Source organism: Mercenaria mercenaria, chromosome 14, assembly GCF_021730395.1.
Source record: "Mercenaria mercenaria strain notata chromosome 14, MADL_Memer_1, whole genome shotgun sequence".
Taxonomy (NCBI): Eukaryota; Metazoa; Mollusca; class Bivalvia; order Venerida; family Veneridae; genus Mercenaria; species Mercenaria mercenaria.
Window position 1 is genome coordinate 4,072,411 of NC_069374.1, and position 25,648 is coordinate 4,098,058.

Sequence of the window (25,648 nt, forward strand, 5' to 3'; positions counted from 1 at the left end):
TAACTTAGAATTTTTGGTTAAAGTTTTTGATAAAGTCAAATATCTCTGTTACTATCAAAGCTATTGACTTGAAACTTAAAATACTTATTTACCATCATAGTCTACACCAGGAGAAACAATCCCCACAACTCTGATTTGAATTTTGACAGAATTATGCCCCTTTTAACTTAGATTTTTTTCTTAAAATTTTTGATAAAGTCAAGTATCTCTGTTACTATTAAAGCTTTTGACTTGAAACTCGAATAGTTATTTACTATCAAAGTCTACACCAGGAGACACAGTTCTCATAACTCTGATTTGAATTTTAACAGAGTTATGCCCTTTTTTAACTTGGATTTTTTTTTTACTGGCAAAGCTCAAATTCAGAGTCAAGAACTGAGAAAAGTCGAGCGCGCTGTCTTATGGACAGCTCTTGTTTATGCATTAAATTCTCAAATTGAGGGTTGATAGTTAAATTTTTGTATCTGCAAGGTTGATAAAAAATTTTATGACTGTCGCTCAAATTTGTGCCCACTTAGCTTGAAATAAGGAAAAGAATTATTGTGACAATTGTCATTGAATTGTTTATAAGTTGTCATTGAAATGTGTGAAAGTTGTCATTAGAATGTGGATTACCAGAATTACTCTGCTGATCAGAGATTAACTTTACAATCTCTAACCCAGAATTAATGTGGTTTAGTGCATAAATCCAGCAACACAGATTGTCTTCTAACTGTGTTATATACTTGAATTATATGCATGTATGATTATTCACTTACTTAACATAAAACATGTTTCCCACCTCAGTTATTTGAAAACATGTTTGATTTAATGTGTTGTTTGGAAAAGAATGGTGATCTTAATTAAATACAGCAGACGTACTGAAGGAGAGGTAAAGTTAATGCATAAATAATACTGATACACATACATACAAAGGACTTAGCAGGTTTAGAGGCTTATTCTGCAACAGATGGTGTGTAAAGTCACTTTGATGTTGTTTACTTGCTTTTGAGATTAATTCATTATCAAATACTGTGTTTCTGCTACATAAGGAATAAAACGTGTAACACATATTAAGTGACTGTGTAGTTTTATATGCAATAATGTACTACATGATTATTAATATTATGCATAACATTGGTTCAGTGCAGAAATATGTTATGTCCTGTTGTAATTTGATAAATTTACAGTAATTTTGTGTATATTTGATAATAATGTTCAGATAGAAACAGTGGTCTAATATGGTTATCGTCTTCTGTGAAATGTAGTTTCTTACTGATTGATAGTATTTCTAGGAAACATATTCCAGAGGGAACCAAAATATGTTAAATATTGTACTTGTTTTTCTAGAGTTCAGAAAGTTCAGATAAGGAAAAGAAAAGACATCACCCTGCTTCTGATTCAGACGATAAATTTTCAAAGAGAAAACGTGGGGTAAGTTATCTTGATAAATTAGACAAAAGGAAAAATTTTGCTTTAATAGAAAAAAAAAATCAGTTGTAGGACTTTGAGGGTGTCAGGGAACTTTGGAAAAATAGACGAATTAGATAGGGAAGATTGAAGACAGATTCGGCAGGGTTGGATAAGTGTTGGATTCATTGGGCAATTTGGAATAAATTCTTGCTTTCAATGTGTTAATTTCATAAAAATAATCCTGCGTAGCTAGCAATAGGTAGCACGTTAATTCTAATCAGTTATGAGTTCCAGCAATGGTAGGACACCAGCGATAATTTGTCAGTCATAACTAACATGAAATACAGGGACACATTGACATGGCCATGTTGTTAAATGTCTGAAGTGTTGGTGAAAGTTAGTGTGGATGACTGGTTTGAAGAAAATCTAACAAATCTGAAGTGTAATTAATCTGTGTCAATATAGTAATGGAAATTATCGTATAATGTTTTTTCTTCTTTTCTAGGGTCCATCAGATTCTGAGTCATTATCAGACAGTAGTATATCAGGTGCTGAAGAAACACAAAACGAGGCTGATGAGACTAACCAAGATGAATTAACGTCAAGTTCTCCACCCACTAGTCCAAGCCCGGTAGAATCTGATAAAGAAAAATTACCGGCTCCTATTCCAGTTGAAGCTACAATTAGTGGCGATAAACTGGCGGAACTACCAAGACCGGAGCCACAACATCCTTCACCAAATAGACAACCAATAGAGTCATCTCCCTTGTTATCGCCAACTGGTATACAAACTCAGTTACCATCGGTTTCATCTCAAATTCCTCAAGGATTTGTTCCCTTACCGCCATTACCAGCATTCGCATTTAGACCGCAATATCCTCCTCCACCATCATTATACCCACAACCTCCATTTCCAGAAACTGTTTCATCCAATCAAAAACAGTCTGAAGCAGACGACACACAAAGTACGTCTGCTGCTGTGTCTCCACCTGGTGACAACAGTGAGTCAGGGGAAACTACTGTGATATCTGTTCCTAAAGTGAAAGAGGAAGTGGTTACGCCTCCTCGGTCGCCAGAAAAAGTGTTTATTAAGCAGGAACCAGAAGACAGCTTCATGCTTAATACAAGTCAAAATGTTGCTAGTGCAAAATCGAACATGGACAGCTTTGCTGCCACCAAAGAAATGGGCCCAATAGTGACTCCTAAATTGGAGCCGGGGCTCAATAATCCTTACCCTAGTGCAAATGAGTTTCCTTCAGGTTCTAATAAGATTCAAACTGAATCAACTTTAACCTCGCAGGCAGAGGTCTTAGGTCATACGGAACATAGTGAAAGTCAGGGAGAAAAAGTTGAAGGTCAGGAAAGTGAAAGGTCAGAGGTTGAAGTTATGGAAGACAGTGATTCAGACAGGGAAGGCACTTTGACCCCGGGGCCAGTGCCAACGCCCTGTAACAAGGAAGTCCTCAGGAGCAAAACTGCCATGTAAGTAGATAAAAATTTGATAGTATGCTCTGCTAAGTAACTGTATTTTATTGGTTCATTGGGATTTAAATTTTTTGGACTGACCAAACCTGAAAATCCATGAAAAAAATGTTGTTCCCCAACCCCCTCTAGCAAAGGAAGGTTTGTCAGTAAGTATGCAGTATTTATTATATACCTATATAAATTCTGTAAAAAAATCTGCTTGTATTTCTCAATTAAATATGAATGGGCAGAAAAAAGAAAGTCTGTATTGTACCTTTTAAATTCCGTATTGTACCTTCCGTATTGTATGCTGCCAGACTACTTTCATTAGTATGCATGACCTGACACAGTTCTATAAATAGCGTACATAAAATCTTTACTTAATATCGATAAATATTGAAGATTTCGTTCAATAACAAAACAACAAACAAAAAGATAGAAGGTATATAATAAAAGGATCATTATAACAGTAGCTAGATCTGGGATTTTGTATTCGTCTCCTGTGGATTTTGCAAAGTTGGATCACACTCGCCGCCTGTGCGCCACGTAAGATCCGATGGGGCAAATCTTCATTCGAGCCGAATACAGTATCCCAGATTGAGCTACTGTTATGATAAACCTATTGTATTTACTGATGGGTGTTTTTAGACCGTTACATGATTAATGGCAGTGCTGTTCAGAATTATCCATTATCATGCTGGACAAAATTGATTCTGCCTTTGCGATCAGTGTAGATCATAATCAACCTTCACATCCATGCAGTCTGATCAAGATTTGTACTGTTCGCCATTCAGTCAGTATCTTTTAGCTAAGCACCCCATTTAACAATTTATGGTACTGTTCAAATGGGGAGGTTCGGACCCAGTGGTCCAGTGGTTACCCTGTCTGACGAAGATGGGTTACTGGTGCCGACTATAAATAAGCTTATAAATAAACAAACCCATGTCAAAAAAATTCAAACTCTATATAGAATTTTATTAGTCCTCTTTCATTGATTATTCAGCACAGATTGAAATGAAATGCCTCTTATAGAAAAATGCAAAGCTGAAAAAGAATTACAATAAGTTAAAAAGAATGGCACTTCTTAGTGTTAAATTTAAATTTCAGAGGAGTTTGAATGCAGGACCAGATAATTGTTCTCTTGTATGTCTCCAAGGACAGTCCTGTTTTTTTTATGTAACAAATATTATAACTACTTTGAATACTGAAGTGTGTAAAACTGTCGTTTTTATCAACATTTGCATAAAATTTTGGCAAATTGTCATATTATTATGTACTATTTTTGGTTAACATCTTGTTAAATTTACATAAATGTCTTAAAAATATTTCCTTAAATCTGAAATTGTCAAGTTTAATGATGTTTAAGATAAAATAGAAATCTTTCTCCATTCTGGATTTATGTTGCCATGGTTATTGAGCTAATTTAAACTATCATGACTGCAATCCTAAGTTCTTAGTTTTCAAAAATTGTACACTTTTCAAAAAAAAGTCCTTATATTCAGTTGCAATTTGGTTTATAGTTTCCTTTGACCTATCCGCACTGCAGTGTATTTTTAAGTGAAAATGTGTAATTTGGTGCCAAATTTTTATTTCAGATTTATAAAGTTATTGAATCGAGGGGAGCACAACTCCTGTTCCCGTTGTGATCTCATGTTCAAACCATTGCCAGACTCCAAACTGGCAAAGAAAAGAGAAGATCGGGAAAAGAAACCTGTATCAGCATCGTCAACGCCAGCAAAGGAAGAACCCAAGGTATTTCTGTAGTTTAAGACTCTTTAAATAAAGAGGAAGCTACCCTACCTATCCCGGGTCAGTTTTACTTAGGCAGAGAGGGTCTTCTGATTGATTGTTCTAGAAATGATAAATAGTCCAGGTTTACCACTCATACTAGTTCCCTCCAAAACATACCTTAATTGGAACTTGTTTCATCTCAGAAAAATCAGTTTTACATATTATTTTACAACAGACATGACTTGAACTCTGGTTGGTCGCTGAGACCGTACAACTGATTCCCACAGGTTTAGATCAAACCTGTATTAAGCTGCCAGTCAATGGTGTAACACAGTCTGCCTGTTTAAGACAGGTGGAAATTAAGTCAGTATATCTATTTAGGAAGTTAGCTGACAGGCTGCTTAAAGCAAGTGCCTCTTCAATACAGGTGGTTGGTAAGGCAGGTTCAACTGTTTAGCAATGTCTTTTATCAATCTAATTATGTGTCAAAAAAATGAGCATTCATGGTATATTAAATGTTTGAATTATGAAACACATTTTCATGTAAATATCACTAATACTGCATCTGATCATGTTTGAAGAGAAGTTTGATTTATATGTTACTAGTGTAATCATGTTAAGCTGATGTCAAGACTTGTCTGACCTTTTATAATGATGTTGTCCCTATTTGACTGCCTTGAATAATACAGTTATTATACACTTATGAAATAGCATTTGCCGGCCTAAAATGGGTATTATTTCAGCTAAACGTATTTTTACACGAGCACGTTGGCCTAGTGCCACTTTAGGCTTAGAAGTACAAATAACCATGTAAGACACATCATTGCTGTATTACTTATGATATATTCCTAAATGCAATAAAGAGTACTTTATTGTTTCAATCATTTAGCCATTTAAAATGATAATGATAACAAACTTTAACACAGAGTAAAATGAAATGAAAAATGATGTTATACATACATAGTAGTCCAATAATTGTTATTCTGCCTGCTCCCCCATTTTGTTATATGTAATTTTGTTACTATTTATAGTAAGGTATATAAGAACAAAAAATAGTGTGTATTTCATACTTTCAGAGAAAAACAGAGTCGCCTCGGCCCAGTTCCACGTCAGACGCCCAGGTTGTCAGTAACGTTCCATCATCGCATCACATACATGCAGACAGAGTCACGCCGCGGTCTTATCCAGATACGCCCGCATTACGTCAGTTGTCAGAATATGCTAAACCGCATACGCTGGGTATGTACCAAGATACATTCGCTCAGTGTCGTAAGTGAAACTTCCATATTTTATATTGCTTATATGTAGTTTGCACATATTTAGATGTAGTTGCTGTTTTTCACGTAACAGTTTGAAATGTTTTGTGTTTTTAGCTCACCTGTCACAAAGTGACATGGTGAGCTTTTGTGATCGCGCAGCGTCCGTCGTCTGTCCGTGATTGCGTAAACTTTTGCTTGTGACCACTCTAGAGGTCACATTTTTCATGGGATCTTTATGAAAGTTGGTCAGAATGTTCACCTTGATGATATCTAGGTCAAGTTTGAAACTGGGTCACGTGCAGTCAAAAACTAGGTCAGTAGGTCTAAAAATAGAAAAACCTTGTGACCTCTCTAGAGGCCATATTTTTCACAAGATCTTCATGAAAATTAGTCAGAATGTTCACCTTGATGATATCTAGGTCAAGTTTGAAACTGGGTCATGTGCCATCAAAAACTAGGTCAGGAGGTCTAAAAATAGAAAAACCTTGTGACCTCTCTAGAGGCCATATATTTCACAAGATCTTCATGAAAATTGGTCAGAATGTTCACCTTGATGATATCTAGGTCAGGTTCGAAACTGGGTCATGTGCCATCAAAAACTAGGTCAGGAGGTCAAATAATAGAAAAACCTTGTGACCTCTCTAAAGGCCATATTTTTCACAAGATCTTCATGAAAATTGGTCAGAATGTTCACCTTGATGATATCTAGGTCAAGTTCGAAACTGGGTCACGTGCAGTCAAAAACTAGGTCAGTAGGTCTAAAAATAGAAAAACCATGTGACCTTTCTAGAGGCCATATTTTTCACAAGATCTTCATGAAAATTGGTCAGAATGTTCACCTTGATGATATCTAGGTCAAGTTCGAAACTGGGTCACGTGCTTTCAGAAACTAGGTCAGTAGGTCTTAAAATAAAAAAACCTTGTGACCTCTCTAGAGGCCATATATTTCACAAGATCTTCATGAAAATTGGTCAGAACGTTAACCTTGATGATATCTAGGTCAAGTTCGAAACTGGGTCATGTGCCTTCAAAAACTAGGTCAGGAGGTCAGATAATAGAAAAACCTTGTGACCTCTCTAAAGGCCATATTTATCATGGGATCTGTATGAAAGTTGTTCTGAATGTTCATCTTGATGATATCTAGGTCAAGTTTGAAATTGGGTCAACTGCAGTCAAAAACTAGGTCAGTAGGTCTAAAATTAGAAAAATCTTTTGACCTCTCTAGAGGCCATATTTTTCACAAGATCTTCATGAAAATTGGTCAGAATGTTCACCTTGATGATATCTAGGTCAAGTTCGAAACTGGGTCACGTGCAGTCAAAAACTAGGTCAGTAGGTCTAAAAATAGAAAAACCATGTGACCTTTCTAGAGGCCATATTTTTCACAAGATCTTCATGAAAATTGGTCAGAATGTTCACCTTGATGATATCTAGGTCAAGTTCGAAACTGGGTCACGTGCTTTCAGAAACTAGGTCAGTAGGTCTTAAAATAGAAAAATCTTTTGACCTCTCTAGAGGCCATATTTTTCAATGGATCTTCATGAAAATTGGTCTGAATGTTCACCTTGATGATATCTAGGTCAGTTTCTAAACTGGGTCACGTGCGGTCAAGAACTAGGCCAGTAGGTATAAAAATAGAAAAACCTTGTGACATCTCTAGAGGCCATATTTTTCAATAGATCTTCATGAAAATTAGTGAGAATTTTTACTGTGATGATATCTAGGTCAAGTTCAAAACTGGGTCATGTACCTTCGAAAACTAGGTCAATAGGTCAAATTATAGAAAAACCTTGTGACCTCTCTAGAGACCATATTTTTCAATGGATCTTCCTGAAAATTGGTCAGAATTTTTATCTTGATGATATCTAGGTCAAGTTCAAAACTGGGTCACATGAGCTCAAAAACTAGGTCACTATGTCAAATAATAGAAAAAACAACGTCATACTCGAAACTGGGTCATGTGGGAACAGGTGAGCGATTCAGGACCATCATGGTCCTCTTGTTTTTAAAGTTCGTTCGTTCGTCACAACGTTAACTTTTTGCATGAAGGCACTTTACTCGCGAACCACTGCACCCAGGACCTTCAAACTTCACATGCTGATAGTACTTACTGAGTACACGACCCCTATTGACTTAAGGGTCAAAGGTCAAGGTCACCAGGTCAAAGTCAAGGTGATGCGGGGGCATTTGTCACCATTAGTGACAGCTCTTGTTTTTTATAGCTTATTTTTTGGTACCCTTTAAAATGCTTCTGCAAAATTCATTTGGTATATGCAGTGGTGTAGTGATCAAAATGCAGACCACTCTACCTGGAGGTCATGGGATAGAGCCCTAGTCAGTATGTACACCTTTAGCTCATCTTATCCACAGAAAAGGTGGTTTGGTATCTCGACAAGCTAGGTAGGCAAGAAAAACTATTCCACAGATGTTTTTTAGTAAAACGTGAGAAACAACTTTGTGCTCTGTAAGTTGAACATATAAATGGCAAACCAAAAACTGAAGTAGATACTGGTTATGATTTGGCTATGGGAGTTAAGACTTGTTATTAAGGTTTCGATGGAGGCCTTGAGAAACAAAAATCAAACAACACCAAATCATAGAAAGAAAGAGTTGTTTGACATGAAAATTGAACAGCATGTAAAACATGTATATTACTTTACGAAACAAGTGTCAGTATACTGATATAAACATTGAATTCCGGAAAAGGGCTGCCTAAAGGGGCTCCACTTCCGGACAGTTAAACGCTTTTAAAAACTCACCATTTTCAAAGAACTGTTACACATGTTTGTTTTGATGCATTTGCAATAGCGTGCGAGTGGTGAAATTTCACGTAACAAGGTGGAACATAGTTTTCAGCAATTGTTTATCTTTTTTTCTTTACAAATGGCATTCATTTTCAAAGGGAGACAACTTTTTCTCAAAGATTACTTAAAATAATCTGAAAAAGTTGTTTCCCTTTGAAAATGAATGTCATTTGTACTTAAAATAATCGGGAACAGTTGTCTCCCTTTGAAAATGAATGCCATTTGTAAAGAAATAAAGATAAACAATTGCTGAAAACTGTGTTCCACCTTGTTATGCGAAATTTCACCACTCGCACGCTATTGCAAATGCATCAAAACGAACATGTGTAACTGTTCTTTGAAAATGGTGAGTTTTTAAAGGCGTTTAACTGTCCGGAAGTGGAGCCCCTTTAGGCAGCCCTTTTCCGGAATTCAATGTTTATATCAGTATACTGACACTTGTTTCGTAAAGTAATATACATGTTTTACATGCTGTTCAATTTTCATGTCAAACAACTCTTTCTTTCTATGATTTGGTGTTGTTTGATTTTTGTTTCTCAAGGCCTCCATCGAAACCTTAAGCGTTTTAGCCAATATTTGGAGGGTTTGGGTTTATCTTAAACATCATAATATTGTGTTTTATAGGTCAGGATCCTAGATCTATGCCAGGCTACCTAGGTTATCCGTTTATGGACCCGATTCGAATGGCTGCAATGTATCCCCCTAACTCCAGAGAAAGGTAATGACATAAATTTTGTATTCTATTACTGAGTGTTTTTTTTTCCACTTTGATACTTTATTATACCCCCACCAAACATGTTTGAGGGGGGTATATAGGAGTCAGTTTTGTCGCGTCCCGTCCCGTCACGTCCCGAAATCTATTATCTCATTTATTACCAAATGGATTTGATTCAAACTTAAAATACATGTTCCACCTAATCATCCACATCATTTGACACAAGGTGCATAACTCTTGACACCAAGTTTTCATGAATTATGTCCCCTTTTACTTAGAATTTAAGGTTAATTTTGTTGTATTTTCACTATATCTCAGTTATTACTAAATGGATTTGATTCAAACTTAAAATAGATGTTCCACCTCATCACCCACATCATGTGACACAAGGTGCATAACTCTGACACCAATTTTTTATGAATTATGCCCCTTTTTACTTAGAATTTAAGGTTGATTTTGATGTATTTTCACTATATCTCAGTTACTACTGAATGGATTTGATTCAAACTTAAAATAGATGTTCCACTTCATCACCCACATCATGTGCCCACATCATGTGACACAAGGTGCATAACTCTGACACCAAGTTTTCATGAATTATGTCCCCTTTTACTTAGAATTTAAGGTTAATTTTGTTGTATTTTCACTATATCTCAGTTATTACTAAATGGATTTGATTCAAACTTAAAATAGTTGTTCCACCTCATCACCCAGATCATGTGACATAAGGTGCTTAACTCTGACATAATTTTTTATGAATTATGTCCCCTTTTACTTTAAATTTAGGTTGATTTTGATGTATTTTCACTCTATCTCAGTTATTACAAAATGAATTTAATGCAAACTTAAAATAGATGTTCCACTTCATCACCCACATCATGTGACACAAGGTGCATAACTCTGACACCAATTTTTCATGAATTATGCCCCTTTTTACTTAGAATTTAAGGTAAATTTTGATGTATTTTCACTATATCTCAGTTACTACTGAATGGATTTGATTCAGACTTAAAATAGATGTTCTACCTCATCACCCACATCATGTGACACAAGGTGCATAACTCTGACACTATTTTTTCTTGAATTGTGTCCCCTTTTACCTAGAATTTAAGGTTAATTTTGATGTATTTTCACTATATCTCATTCTGATTGGTTTAGAGCCAAAGGGAAGTAACCTTTTTTTAACTTTTGTACTGAGTTCCTTCCCCTTAAATTCCAGGAATTAGTCTATTTTTAGAAATCCTATTTTTAGATTTTCAATATTTTAGGTATTTTATAACTTTTTTATTATAAGTCCTATGTAAAAAGTAAATACATTTTTCTGTGGTAACATGGGTCGGTAAGACACTTTTTTGTATTCACTTTTAGTGTATCTCTAATATTAGAGATTTAATATATTTACTAGTATTACTATACTAGTATTATACTAGTATTACTTATATGTGGAAGCCCAGGATGAAGTACTCCAAAGACTAAGTATTTTTAAGATTTCTTATGGTTGCCATTCTTCTGTGACAAGACCGTATGGTGGGGGTATGAGTCACTCCTGTGACAGTTCTAGTTTTTAGCTGACCTGAGCAATGCTCAGGTGAGTTTTTGTGATCGCTCAATGTCCGGCGTCTGTCTGTCGTCTGTCAACATTTAGCTTGTGTATGCGATAGAGGGTGTATTTTTCAACTGATCTTCATGAAATTGGTTAGAATGATGACCTTGATGAAATCTAGGCCGCGATCGAAAATGGGTCATCTGGGGTCAAAAACTAGGTCATTAGGTCAAATCAAAGAAAAACCTTGTGTATGAGATAGAGGCTGTATTTTTCAATTAATCTTCATGAATTTTAGTCAGAATAATTACCATGATGAAATCTAGGCCAAGTTTGAAAATGGGTCATCCGGGGTCAAAAACTAGGTCACTATGTCAAATCAAAGAAAAACCTTGTGTATGCGATAGAGGCTGTATTTTTCAACTGATCTTCATGAATTTTGGTCAGAATGATTACCTTGATAAAATCTAGGCCAAGTTTAAATATGGGTCATCTGGGGTCAAAAAATAGGTCACTAGGTCAAATAAAAGAAAAACCTTGTGTATGCGATAGAGGCTGTATTTTTCAATTAATCTTCATGAATTTTGGTCAGAATGATTACCTCGATGAAATCTAGGCCGAGTTTGAAAATGGGTCATCTGGGGTCAAAAACTAGGTCACTAGGTCAAATAAAAAAAAAAAACCTTGTGTATGCGATAGAGGCTGTATTTTTCAATTAATCTTCATGAATTTTGGTCAGAATGTTTGCCTTGATGAATCTAGGTCAAGTTCGAATATGGGTCATCTGGGGTCAAAAACTAGGTCACTAGGTCAAATCAAAGGAAAAGCTTGTATATGCAATAGAGGCTGTATTTTTCAATTGATCTTCCTGAAATTAAGTCAAAATGATAACCTTAATGAAATCTAGGCCGAATTTGAAAATATGTCATCTTGGTTCAAAAAGTAGGTCACTAGGTCAAATCAAAGGAAAACCTTATGTATGCAATAGAGGCTGTATTTTTCAATTGATCTTCATGAAATTTGGTCAGAATGATAGCCTTGATGAAATCTAGGTCAAGTTCGAATATGGGTCATCTGGGGTCAAAAACTAGGTCACTAGGTCAAATAAAAAAAAACACGTAAGATTTTTGCTCCAATTTTAATGACAATTGGTCAGAATATTTTTTTCCATGAAATCACTAAGTCAAACATGTTTACTCTGTGTAATATGTTGTGTTATGGTGTGTTTCTCAGGTGAGCGACCTCTTGTTTTTTTTCAGGAATTTTACTTAAATTAGAACATGAAAAAAAATTTTTTTAAAGTTCATGCAGATTGTAAAATTCTTCCACCTGTTGTAAATGCAGATGGGAATATCCAGCTTAAGGGTAACAGTTTAGGTGGAAACGAGGCTCTGCCGAGTTACCGCGGAAACAGTTACCCGAGAGCTGGATATTTCCATCCACACTTACAACTATTGATAGAATCTTTCTTGCAAGCCATTTTCAACAAACAACAGTCAAAAATAAATCAAACTAATGACTTCCTATATGGCACTATTTTCTAACAGTAGCTTATTTATACAAAGGGTTGTAAATCAATGCCCGTAAACAGGAAATACATCACAACGTTAAAAAGACAAATAACAGTGTTTAGTTCCAGTTTTGCATTATCATTTGCAGCATAATACGATGTATTTTTAGCCCACCATCATCAGATGGTGGGCTATTCAAATCACTCTGCGTCCGTGGTCCGTCGTCCTTCCGTCCGTCCGTCCTTCCGTCCGTTAACAATTTCTCGTTATCGCATCTCCTCAGAAACTACCAGGGGGATTTTGACCAAACTTTGTCAGAATGATGTACTGGTACCCTAGTTGTGTCCCCCTGAAAATTAGACTGGTTCAACAATTTTTTAGTGAGTTATGGCCCTTTGTTTATTTCTATAATTTACATAGATTTATATAGGGAAAAACTTTGAAAATCTTCTTGTCCAAAACCACAGAGCCTAGGGCTTTGATATTTGGTATGAAGCATCATCTAATGGTCCTCTACCAAGATGGTTCAAATTATTTCCTTGGGGTCTAATATGGCCCCGCCCCGGGGTCCATGGTTTATATAGGGGAAAAAATTTGAAAAACCTCTTGTTCAAAACCACAGGCCTAGGGCTTTGATATTTTGTATATGACATCATCTAGTGGTCTTCTACTAAGATTGTTCAAATTATCCACCTAGGGTCAAGTATGGCCCCGCCCCGGGGTCACATGGTTTACATAGACTTATATAGGGAAAAACTTTGAAAATCTTCTTGCCCAAACCACAAAGCCTAGGGCTTTGGCATTTGTAATGTAGCATCATCTAGTGGTTCTCTACCAAGTTTGTTCAAATTATCCCCCTAGGGTCAAATATGGCCCCGCCCTGGGGAGTCACATGGTTCATATACACTTATATAGGGAAAAGATTTTAAAATCTTGTCAATAACCTACAACATTCAAATTTGGACCACATGTATGGTTTTGAGTGGCAAGATGAACCTTGACATGAGTTGACCTTGATTTTGACCTAGTGACCTACTTTCACATTTCTGTAGCTACAGCCTTCAAATTTGGACCACATGCATAGTTTTGTGCACTGAAACAAACTTTGACCTTGACATTGACCTAGTGACCTACTTTCACATTTTTGAAGGTACAGGCTTCAAATTTGGACCACATGCATAGTTTCGTGTTCTGAAATGGAATTTGACCTTGATTTTGACCTACTGACCTACTTTCACATTTCTCAAGCTACAGCCTTCAAATTTGGACCACATGCATAGTTTTGTGTACCGAAATGAACTGTGACCTTAAGATTGACCTAGTGACCTACTTTCACATTTCTGTAGCTACGGGCTTCAAATTTAGACCACATGCATAGGATTGTGTACCGAAACAAACTTTAACCTTGACAATGACCTAGTGACTTACTTTCACATTTTTGAAGGTACAGGCTTTAAATTTGGACCACATGCATAAATTTGTGTTCTGAAGTGTAATTTGACCTTGATTTTGACCTAGTGACGTACTTTCACATTTCATCCTTGAAATTGATCTAGTGACCTACTTTCACATTTCTCAAGCTACAGCTTTCGAATTTGGACCACATGCACAGTGTTGTGTATGGAAATGAAATTTGACCTTGAGCTAGTCAGTAAGTCTTGAAATTTGGAACACTCAAAAATGGCACATTGGTGGGCGCAAAGATCACTCTGTGATCTCTTGTTCATAAAACAACATATTTTGAATTGAGAAATATACTATAGACCTATCAAGATATTTAACTTCATCGTGTTTTATGTAATGAAATAATGGTTACTGCATAAATCTTCTACATAGATGTAAAGTAGTTCTTAATGTATCGTGTAAAGCACGAGAGTCCTTCTACATCCCAGGGTGTAAGATGGAGTTTTTGAGCACTGGTGAAATAACATTCTTACGCAAAAAGGAAGAAATACTGAAGTATTTTGAACAACTTTGCATATTTTAAAATTATCTACAGTTTTCTTCAGTGATAACAGGTAGTATCTGTTCCCTTCAGCATTCTACCTTGTACATTTAACATCAAGTAATTTCACCAGTAACTCAGTTCATGGGATTTCTGGTAAGAAAATTCACCAGCATTTGATGTGCAATTTTGCTGTAAATCCCAGCTTTTAATTAAAAAGCCCTTAAGTCATTTGAACAGTCTCTTAAAGATTATATTTTTAGATTGATTGTAAGTTTTTAAGAGATTTTTATCATTTACTATGCAGAAAATGAAGAAGATATTGAACTAAAACAGTTATAAATTTAGATACTGTAAAATTATTTATTTTTGTGAGGGATTAATTTTCATGGTTTTTCTGGCTGCATCAGTCCACAAAATTTAACCTTTACCCTGTTAAATTTCTATAATGAACTTGTCCGTCTTTAAATTTAGACAATACCATTAACTGGTAAAAGGGGTGTATATCAAAAAGATACTGACTGAATGGCAAACAGTGCAGATCTTGATCACACTGCTCAGATGTGCAGGCTGATCATGATCTGCACTGGTTGCAAAGGCAGAATCAATCCTGTCCAGCATGAAAAGGGGTAATCCCCATGAATATTTTAAAATTCACATTTATTTTATCTTGTAAAGTTATACATATCCCCCATCAAATAACCATTTTGGCCAAAATCAGATTTCATGCACACAAAATTGAATGATTTCAAGATATTTCTGTTCAAAATTTCAACTGAACATATTCATTTTACAAGATTTAACATCCATAGCTAATAGATTGGTGCAAAAAAGTTGATCAGTTAAAACATGAAATGATAAAAGAAAGGTTTATATTCTAAGGATATAGATGCTTGCTGAACAGTATCTGGCATCATCTGTTTTGATTAGAAAAGACTCGGTGTCTTAATAAAGAATAAGTTCTACAAAGTGCTAATCCAACAGTTAGGGCATAAGTTAAGACTTTTGTTACCGAGCGCAACATATATTGTCTTTGTTAATAGGCATTTCTTACAACCATTTTCTTCCATATCTGATTAATATGAGAAATTGATAATTATTTTAGTCTGTAGCCAATATTTGTCATCATTGTGACTTATAGTCAGCAAATATTCAGTTAGCCAAAACTTTGTTCATAGCAAATTTATATTGATGTTGACCTTTACAATGCTGGACAAGTTTGGTTCTGCCTTCACGGCCAGTGTAGATCATGATCAGCCTGCACATCTGTGCAGTCTGATCATGATCTGCACTGTTCGCTATTAAGTCAGTATCATTTTGGTAAGCACCCCTTTTAACAGTAAATCGTTCTGTCCAAATTGGAAGATGGACAAGTTCTTTATAGAAATTAAGCATGGTTTGGGCTAACCTGTTTTGCAGCTGCAGGAAGCACGTTCATTAAAAATAAAAGCTCATTACAGGCTGCATTTTTAACATCTACAAAGCCAAAAGTATATTGTGCATTTTAAAGTCAGGAGTATAAATTTCAGGCTATGGGCCCAGCTGTGAAATCTAGTAGGGATATTTTTACTGACAGTAGGTTGACAATCACTGCAAAATTTAAATATCAGTTTATAATTTAAACACAAACTGAAATAAACACCAAAATACAGATATAAAAGAGATTTACCGACTAAATTGTCCATTCATCTTGGATAACAGATTGAAAGTCGTTTTATACTTCGATAATAAATCAAATACATAATGTTCTGTTACAGATTAGAATTGGAGTTGGAACGAGATAAACGGGAAAGAGATGCACGAGAACGTGAATTACGGGAGCACGAGTTACGCTCCCTGGAAATGAGGGAGAAGTTAAAAGCAGAGATGGAAATGAAACCTCCAGGTAGTTGTTTTAATTTGTTGAAAGGACCTTCACGGCTGATTGGTTAAATTTCCCCCTTCCCCTACCCTCCCCCACAGCTGTAGATTTTATACCTCACTAAGCATGTAAAATCTATATATAACAGAACTGTTTGTCATGGATTTTGTTATAGCTTTAATGTATGAAATAAATCCCATTGAACAAATAAATTGTCATATATTTTGACTGTACAAAATCATGCCTGAAAGAAATAGCCATTTTGTCATAACACTATATAATTCTGTAATTTTATAGTACATTTTCCACAGCTGCAAAGGAAATTATAAGAGAAAAGACAACATCTTGAAGAATTTCTTGAGACAAAGTCTGTACTCGGTTTAACTTAACTTGTACAAAAGATCAGATATAAATTGTTAAATTGAAATCTGTATTACAGGTTTGGAACGGTTGCTTCCTCCAGGAGCCAATCCTTTAGACCCGCACTGGTTAGAGATACAGCGTAGATACGGTCCCCATATGTTACCCGGGGGCTCTGGATCATCGCATCTCCCTGGCATCTACCCACCAACCAGTATTGCCTCAGATCTCATGGCCCGTGAACGCGAACGGCTTGAAAGGCTTGGTAAGAGGATTTTTCGTTTTTCCTCAAGTTATCAACATTGAACATTTTCTGTGGGATTAGTTTTCCAAATCGATTTTCAGTTTATAAGTCCAATATGTTAGCTTTTAGAGTTATCAAGAAATCTTGATTTTTTTTCCGTTTAAAATTTTATAACTTCGACTTTTATCTGCAGGCAAAGATCTTATGATATATTGCTTGATGATTTTTGTTCTATTCATATTTATTGCAGTGTTAGTGCTTAAGATTGAGTAGATAAAACATAAATTATTACTAAGAGTTCTTCATGGCTGAGTGGGTAGATTTGAACATTTTTATTTATACAAAGTGTGATGTTAAATCTAGCAAAAGGAAATAAAGAAACTAAGTGAAAACAATATAAAACATTTCCTTAAAAACTGCTGATTCAGTGAACACTCCAAAAGTGAAGTTGATTTTGTACACATTTGGAAGGTTGTTCTTGTACTGCCAAGCAATACTTTGCAAAAATTCATAATTCAATGAGACTAGAGTCAGTTTGAAGGGCATGACTCCAGATTAAAAATATGTAATTTTTTATAATATAGAAAATGCTTTTATTTGTTAGTAGGAAAAAAATGTGACCTTTTAAAAAACAAACAAACTAGTGATACCATTTTGCTTTGAAATGTTTGCGGTATTGAATAAGTAAACATGGTGTGATTCATATAAAAGGTATCCTGTTAGAGTCATTGTGAATTTCATTTTTAGTGTCGTTGTGAATTTCATTTGAATATTTCTAACATTGATCAAACGTTAAAGAAATAAATTGATGTTCATAGGAGAAAAGGTGTTTTTAACATTGGGCTGTAGTCAAGAGTAGTTTAATAGAGATCTCTCCTACTTCAGTTTGGATATCATTTGCATCACTTTTATTTCACAATTCTTTTTGTGCACCAGTCAGGTTTTAATTTGGATCTCACCCAGTCAGACCGGAGTTACGGTCCTTGTTTTAGTCAAAACTATGCATAAGTTTATGTCACATGTATCTCAAGAAGTATTTAACCCAGTATTATGAAACATTACAGGACTATTATTCAACATGTCGAGTTGTGCACCTGGGGTTTTGTTAGAGACATCACTCAGAGTTATGGCCCTTGACTTAGTAATGAAATATGCATAAAAATGCACAAACATCCCAAATAGTATATGATCTAGGGACATGAAGCATTAGGGGATTGTAATATAGCATGTGAAGTTGTGCACATGTTTGGGATTTCACTGAGCTAGCTTTGAGTTATGGTCCTTGACTTAGTCAGTGCTTCATGAAACATCATAGGAATATTATTCAGCATGTGAAGTTGTGCACCTGGGATTTTGTTCTGGATCTCCTGTCAGTCAGACCAGAATTTATGGCACTTGATTGTCAAAAATATGCATAAATGTTATAAAAGTTTGTGTCTCAAAAATTTTTAACTTTAGAGTCATAAAACATTAGGGGATTGTTATATAGCATGTAAAGTTGCGCATCTGGTGTTCTGTTTGGAATGTCACTTAGCCAGACTGGAGTTATAGTCCTTGACTTAGTGAAAAATACACATTAAGTGCTTGTGTTGCATATATGTCTTAAAAACAATTTCACCTACAGTCATGATACCATTAAGGAATATTATCCAGCCTATGAAGTTTTCACGGGATGTTCTCTTTGGGATATTACCCAGCTAGGCAAGAGTTATGGTCCTCCACTAAGTGAAAAAAATTTGAATTCTTAACAGTGTAAATAAAGGTGGTGGACGATCAAATAATGAAATAAAATTGATGCAGAAACTATGCAGTCTACAGGAACTTGTACTATTTTTAGCCATTAGGAATATTTTATCAGAAAACTGATGTGAATATGTGTGCAAAGAATATTTTGTGGGTGGACTGTTTCTGTGTAGAATGAAATTGACATTGATGCTAAAAATAGATTTGTCAGTTCATATTTTTCCAAAGATGAAACTTGTTTGAAATAAGGTAGGTTTTGCAAGGATGCAAAGTTTCAATTTCTATTTTTTTTAAAAATTACTTTCATTTGTTTTATTAATTTACCTGTGTAGATTAGAAGTGTTTTTATTTTCAATTTTCTCTCCTTTTTCTGTTTGAAACTCTTCTTTTGAATTTAGTTTCTATGGAAACTGTTTGAACAAAGTCTTTTCACAGTGTTTTTTTATGTTGTAAAAGTAACTTGTGTTCCAGAGGAAATACCATGAAACCATTTGAAAACTGGGTATTTGCAGACAATTTCAAGGTTTATTTGCTGCTCCAAAAAATCATTTGGGTTCCTTAGCCCAGAGTGTGGGATTTTCGGGTTTGAATTTCACCGACTGTGAAAAGGCTTTAGTTCTCCATTTTTAGAAGGACATGCACATTATCGCAGTTCAAAGTTCGGCTAAGAAATATGTCTAAGGATTTTTTAAGAAGACCAAAAAAACAGTATGGCCTTACAGCTTACGAAAATAAGCTACTTTACAATTATTCTACAAAGCTTTTCCCAAAGCTTGAGTTTTGTCTACACAGGTAGTGTTAAAACCAAGACATTAAAAAAAAAAAAACAGAGTGCATGCCCTTGTATGAAAACAGATTTTTGCTTTTAATGGAAGGTGTGATGAATATTTAATGCAAAGAGGAGAAATTTTATTTTCATGGTATTTTCTCAGGAATACCACCGGGTCACCCAATGCTGGGAGAATCTTCGTATACGGCAGCCATGTTAGAGAGACTGGCCGCAGAGAGGATGTCAGCAGAACGGTTATCTGCGGAAAGGCTTCAAGCCGAGCGACTTGCCATGCACGATCCAATGATCCGACTCCAAATGTCTGGTGTTGGTAGTGCCTCGGCTGCGGCTGCTGCAGCGGCTGCCGCCGCTCACGCTCATACCCACACACACGCACATTCCCATACCCATCTCCACTTACATCAACCTGACGGACTGCCACCACATGGAGGACAGCCGGGAATTCCCTCTTCGTCACCTCTTCATCATCCGCTTCTTCAGCCCCATCTCTTACATCCACTCGGACCAGGTAAGAACATATTGATTATTTATGAAGTTTTTACACAACAGTGCACATTATAAAATTATAATTGCAGATATGCTTCAGTCGGAACAAATGACGAGTAGAATGATATACCAAATATATACTCAGCGGCTAACTCATGAACAACATATCTACATGCAGAGGGTATCAAATGAGTTGATAATGCGGGCCGGATCGATGGCCGGTGCTGGTGGAGCGGCAAGCACTGCCAGTCCGTTTTGTAACAAACATGAACGGCCCGGTGGTGTTGAATCGTCACCGTCACATTTAGTATACCAGTTTTCCCGTAAGTGAGCGGTTTGATGCACAGTGTTTGAGTGATTCCTGCACCTATAGCTTTGACAGTATTTTGCACCTAATCAGTAATAGTGAAACTAAAACAACAATTTCTCTTGCTTCAGAATTCCAACATCATGTCATATTTGATATGCAGTTTGAAATAAAAAACATGACATTAGTAGTCCAGTCAAGATATGAACATCTACAGGAAAGTTTTGTTAAGGATGTGTGCTTGCAAAAAAAAAAAAAATAAGACAATGATAAAAGAATGTCAAGACACTCAAATTTGCAAAGTTTCACACACACACATCCAAAATATGGGTACACACATGCCTTTGCATAAAATCTGAGATACACAGACAATGATAGGATGTAAGAATGGAACTGAATTTTTTTATTACGAAATAGATCACTTCTATACAGTTAAGTCATTAATACTGGTAGGGGACTATTTAATCTAGCATTATATGTGTACAACTAAATTGTTTGGAAATTGCAATATATCATATTTTGACACCTAAGACACTAAGTGATATAAATAATCTACCAGGTATGATGATGTAAGAACTTCTTGTTCAGGTAGTGGACCCAGAATAACAAACAGAAATTTCGGTTTACATTTTGGTCATATGCCATTACGGTCTTCTCTGGTTGTTATGGAAAGCCATGTACACATATTAGCTGAAATAGCTTAATTAAGAAATAAAAAAAAGTATCAAATTTAGCTTTTTCTCACTTACCGGACAGAAAAATCTCTATTTTAGAAATGCTGGAAAATCTTATCTCACATGGGTTATCCCACACTCCTGTGACGGACTACTTCATGCACTGAATATACATATTATTTATGTAAAATAATTAAAAATCAGGTACCTTTATCTTTTCTCTCCGTTCCTTATACTGTATTTCTCAATTCAAAATTCATTACTTTATGATAAGAATGTACCGTTAAGCTACAAACGATAAAACTAAAGCAGAACTTTGTTATTGTGCGTCACTGAAATGTCATGGCGTCTTTTCTGCTTACGGACGTCAATTTCCCACGTTTTAAATAGTTTCATATTTTCATGCTTGTTTTTTAGCTCACCTGTCACAAAGTGACAAGGTGAGCTTTTGTGATCGCGCGGTGTCCGTCGTCCGTCCGTCCGTCCGTAAACTTTTGCTTGTGACCACTCTAGAGGTCACATTTTTCATGGGATCTTTATGAAAGTTGGTCAGAATGTTCATCTTGATGATATCTAGGTCAAGTTCGAAACTGGGTCACGTGCCATCAAAAACTAGGTCAGTAGGTCTAAAAATAGAAAAACCTTGTGACCTCTCTAGAGGCCATATATTTCACAAGATCTTCATGAAAATTGGTCAGAATGTATACCATGATGATATCTAGGTCAGGTTCGAAACTGGGTCACGTGCCTTCAAGAACTAGGTCAGTAAGTCTAAAAATAGAAAAACCTTGTGACCTCTCTAGAGGCCATATTTTTCTTGGGATCTGTATGAAAGTTGGTCTGAATGTTTATCTTGATGATATCTAGGTCAAGTTCGAAACTGGGTCACATGCGGTCAAAAACTAGGTCAGTAGGTCTAAAAATAGAAAAACCTTGTGACCTCTCTAGACGCCATATATTTCATGAGATCTTCATGAAAATTTGTCAGAATGTTTACCTTGATGATATCTAGGTCACATTCGAAAGTGGGTCACATGCCTTCAAAAACTAGGTCAGTAGGTCAAATAATATAAAAACCTTGTGACCTCTCTAGAGGCCATATTTTGTATGGGATCTGTATGAAAGTTGGTCTGAATGTTCATCTTGATGATATCTAGGTCAAGTTTGAAACTGGGTCACGTGCCTTCAAAAACTAGGTCAGTAGGTCAGATAATAGAAAAACCTTGTGACCTCTCTAAAGGCCATATTTTTCATGGGATCTGTATGAAAGTTGGTCTGAATGTTCATCTTGATGATATCTAGGTCAAATTAGAAACAGGGTCATGTGCGGTCAAAAACTAGGTCAGTAGGTCTAAAAATAGAAAAAACCTTGTGACCTCTCTAGAGGCCATACTTGGGAATGGATCTCCATAAAAATTGGTCAGATGTTCACCTTGATGATATCTAGGTCAAGTTTGAAACTGGGTCACGTGCCTTAAAAAACTAGGTCAGTAGGGCAAATAATAAAAAAAACCTTGTGACCTCTCTAGAGGCCATACTTTTCATGGGATCTGTATGAAAGTTGGTCTGAACGTTCATCTTGATGATATCTAGGTCAAGTTTGAAACTGGGTCAACTGCGGTCAAAAACTAGGTCAGTAGGTCTAAAATTATTAAAATCTTTTCACCTCTCTAGAGGCCATATATTTCAATGGATCTTCATGAAAATTGATCTGAATGTTCACCTTGATGATATCTAGGTCAAGTTTCGAAACTGGGTCACGTGCGGTCAAAAACTAGGCCAGTAGGTATAAAAATAGAAAAACCTTGTGACCTCCCTAGAGGCCATATTTTTCATGAGATCTTCATGAAAATTAGTTAGAATGTTTACCTTGATGATATCTAGGTAAAGTTCAAAACAGGGTCACGTACCTTCGAAAACTAGGTCAATAGGTCAAATAATAGAAAAACCTTGTGACCTCTCTAGAGACCATATTTTTCAATGGATCTTCATGAAAATTGGTTAGAATTTTTATCTTGATAATATCTAGGTCAAGTTCAAAACTGGGTCAAATGAGCTCAAAAACTAGGTCACTATGTCAAATAATAGAAAAATTGACGTCATACTCAAAACTGGGTCATGTGGGAAGAGGTGAGCGATTCAGGACCATCATGGTCCTCTTGTATTGTTTCTGTTGTGGTAAGTGAGAAATAGAATCCATCATTGGTGTTCGGTGAAGATCGGAAATCCCAACCCTCGGGTGCACCGCTCAAGTCTTAAACTCGGCACAGTCTCGTTTAAGACTTAAGCGATGCGCCCTTGGGTTGGGATTTTCTGATCTTAACCGAAGACAAATGACAGATTCTCTATATCCTAGAATAATCCAAATTTTGAGTTCTTATCCTAAGGCCAAAGGCCTAAGTGATATATTTCTACCCATAAGAACGACAAACGAGGATTATTCTACGATAAACCTTATTTAGATACTTATTATTTTGATTCTAACACAACTTACTTCAAATAACGTTAGACGGGAATCAGAGGAGTATTTTCATCGAACCTAAATTACAACTGTGTGTTACACTGCAGCATTTGGCCAAAACACTGTGTACGTACAGCAAAGTTCAAGGTCGGTCATTGCAGAATGAATAACCGAAGATAGATTTTGCTCTACAAGTATGTAGTTTATTAGCTGGTCGTGTTAGAATAGAGGGTAATGTTTTGATTTAAGACAGTCACTTTTACGACCTAATCTTTGTTTTGTAACCACTTATACTCCAGCCCATTCTTTCATGTTATCATTACACAATTTAAAACACTATTATCAATACACTCTGCAAATCAGAACAGTGAAATACCACCTGCTTATCAGTAAAAGTAAAATTCTGTTATCATACACATACGCATATTAGCAAAGTGAAACACCATTATCATTACATATCTGCATATCCATTACCGTTATACATCTGCATATTAGTACAGGCACCATTACCGTTATACATCTGCATATTAGTACAGGCACCATTACCGTTATACATCTGCATATTAGTACAGGCACCATTACCATTATACATCTGCATATTAGTACAGTTATCGTTACACATCTGCAGATCAGTACAGTCACCATTACCATTATACATCTGCATATTAGTACAGTTATCGTTACACATCTGCAAATCAGTACAGTCACCGTTACCATTACACACCTGCATATCAGTACAGTCACCGTTACCATTATACATCTGCATATTAGTACAGTTATCATTACACATCTGCAAATCAGTACAGTCACCGTTACCATTACACACCTGCATACTAGTACAGTTATCGTTACACATCTGCAAATCAGTACAGTCACCGTTACCATTACACACCTGCATATCAGTACAGTCACCATTACCATTATACATTACCATTATACACCGCATTCCCAAAATTACATATTTTGTAAAACGTGATAGAGTAAAGAAATAAGCATGTCATGCATTAAAACTGAGTTACCGGTCACGGGGAGTTACCATACAATGAAGACAGTTATTCAGCGTTATGTGTGATCGTTACTTTGTTTAAATTTCGATGTTTTTCCTGCTAGGATAAAATTGCCGGCATTGACACCGTGTACGTAACTAGTGTAAAAGCCAACGCACGTGACTTCGGTACCGTATACACGGCAGATACTTTGTGATGTTTCCTCATTCTTTAACGGAATTCTATAAAATACAATGCATCAAAGTGAATTACACGACACATATTCTCTGCAAAACAGCCTCAGAATGTTGTCAATTTGCAGATAAATAAAAGATTAGAAATTGTCAGACTGGATTCCCAGGCTACTGGAGCCCCAACAAATGAATCATGTAATTTTTAAAATCAAGTAATTATAAAAAACATTTTTATCGGTTTAAATCAAAGAGTACATGATTAAGTGCAGTGACCATTTGTTTTTTACCCGTGATCAAACATAACCTTTTGAAATAAACCATCTGTCGGATGCTAAATAAAAGAATGGATCCCCGTCGAAATGATTTGGATCCAGTCAGAAACATTTGGAAACCAGTCAAAAATGTTTAATACATTGCAGTCGGCTGTCTGCAAACATTAAAGGATGTGCCGCGCGAGCGCTGATTGCGTCACGTGCTTATTACGGACCGATTATCAAAGTGACAATCAGACCGATTGACACGTTTATTGCTTATCTGAAGGTGCGACCAACTATTTCCTGCTTGGCAGGTGATCGTGTATTGAAATATCAGACCGAAATTTATACTTTTCTCGATTTTTATGGGACCGATTTTTTTCGTTTTTTCACTTCACGAATCGGTCTGAAAAGACAAAAATCGGTCCAAAACTGACAAACCGGCAAATTTCCGAAGCCCTGACCATTACCATTATACATCTGTATATTAGTACAGTTATCGTTACACATCTGCAAATCAGTAAAGTCACCTTTACCATTACACACCTGCATATCAGTACAGTCACCATTACCATTATACATCTGCATATTAGTACAGGCACCATTACCATTATACATCTGCATATTAGTACAGTTATCGTTACACATCTGCAAATCAGTACAGTCACCATTACCATTACACACCTGCATATCAGTACAGTCACCTTTACCATTACACATCTGCAAATCAGTACAGTCACCGTTACCATTACACACCTGCATATCAGTACAGTCACCGTTACACCTCTGCATATCAGTTTTATTAAGCTTTAACAAATCAGAGTTCATGGTAGGATAAAGTCAGCTTGAAATCATTCTAACAAACTGACTTGATATTCATTATTATGTTGATTAGGTGTGAACACATGTAATGAAATAGATCAA

The 25,648-nt window shown here is 35.9% G+C and overlaps 1 protein-coding gene across 6 annotated transcripts in view; it reads left to right on the plus strand.

Annotated features, from left to right (window-relative positions):
* Nucleotides 1-25,648, plus strand: part of LOC123526336 (arginine-glutamic acid dipeptide repeats protein-like) — a 150,214-nt gene that overhangs the window by 114,458 nt on the left and 10,108 nt on the right. For 4 of the 6 annotated variants that reach the window (XM_045305450.2, XM_045305453.2, XM_045305455.2 and 1 more), the window contains 8 exons: nt 1,330-1,413; nt 1,898-2,874; nt 4,452-4,608; nt 5,664-5,856; nt 9,275-9,368; nt 16,122-16,249; nt 16,665-16,850; nt 19,505-19,870. In XM_045305450.2, coding sequence (XP_045161385.2) covers nt 1,330-1,413; nt 1,898-2,874; nt 4,452-4,608; nt 5,664-5,856; nt 9,275-9,368; nt 16,122-16,249; nt 16,665-16,850; nt 19,505-19,870 — 2,185 coding nt within the window. Of the gene's footprint in view, nt 1-1,329; nt 1,414-1,897; nt 2,875-4,451; nt 4,609-5,663; nt 5,857-9,274; nt 9,369-16,121; nt 16,250-16,664; nt 16,851-19,504; nt 19,871-19,937; nt 20,172-25,648 lie in introns of all 6 variants that reach the window. The other 2 variants (XM_045305452.2, XM_045305451.2) reach the window with 2 other exon arrangements.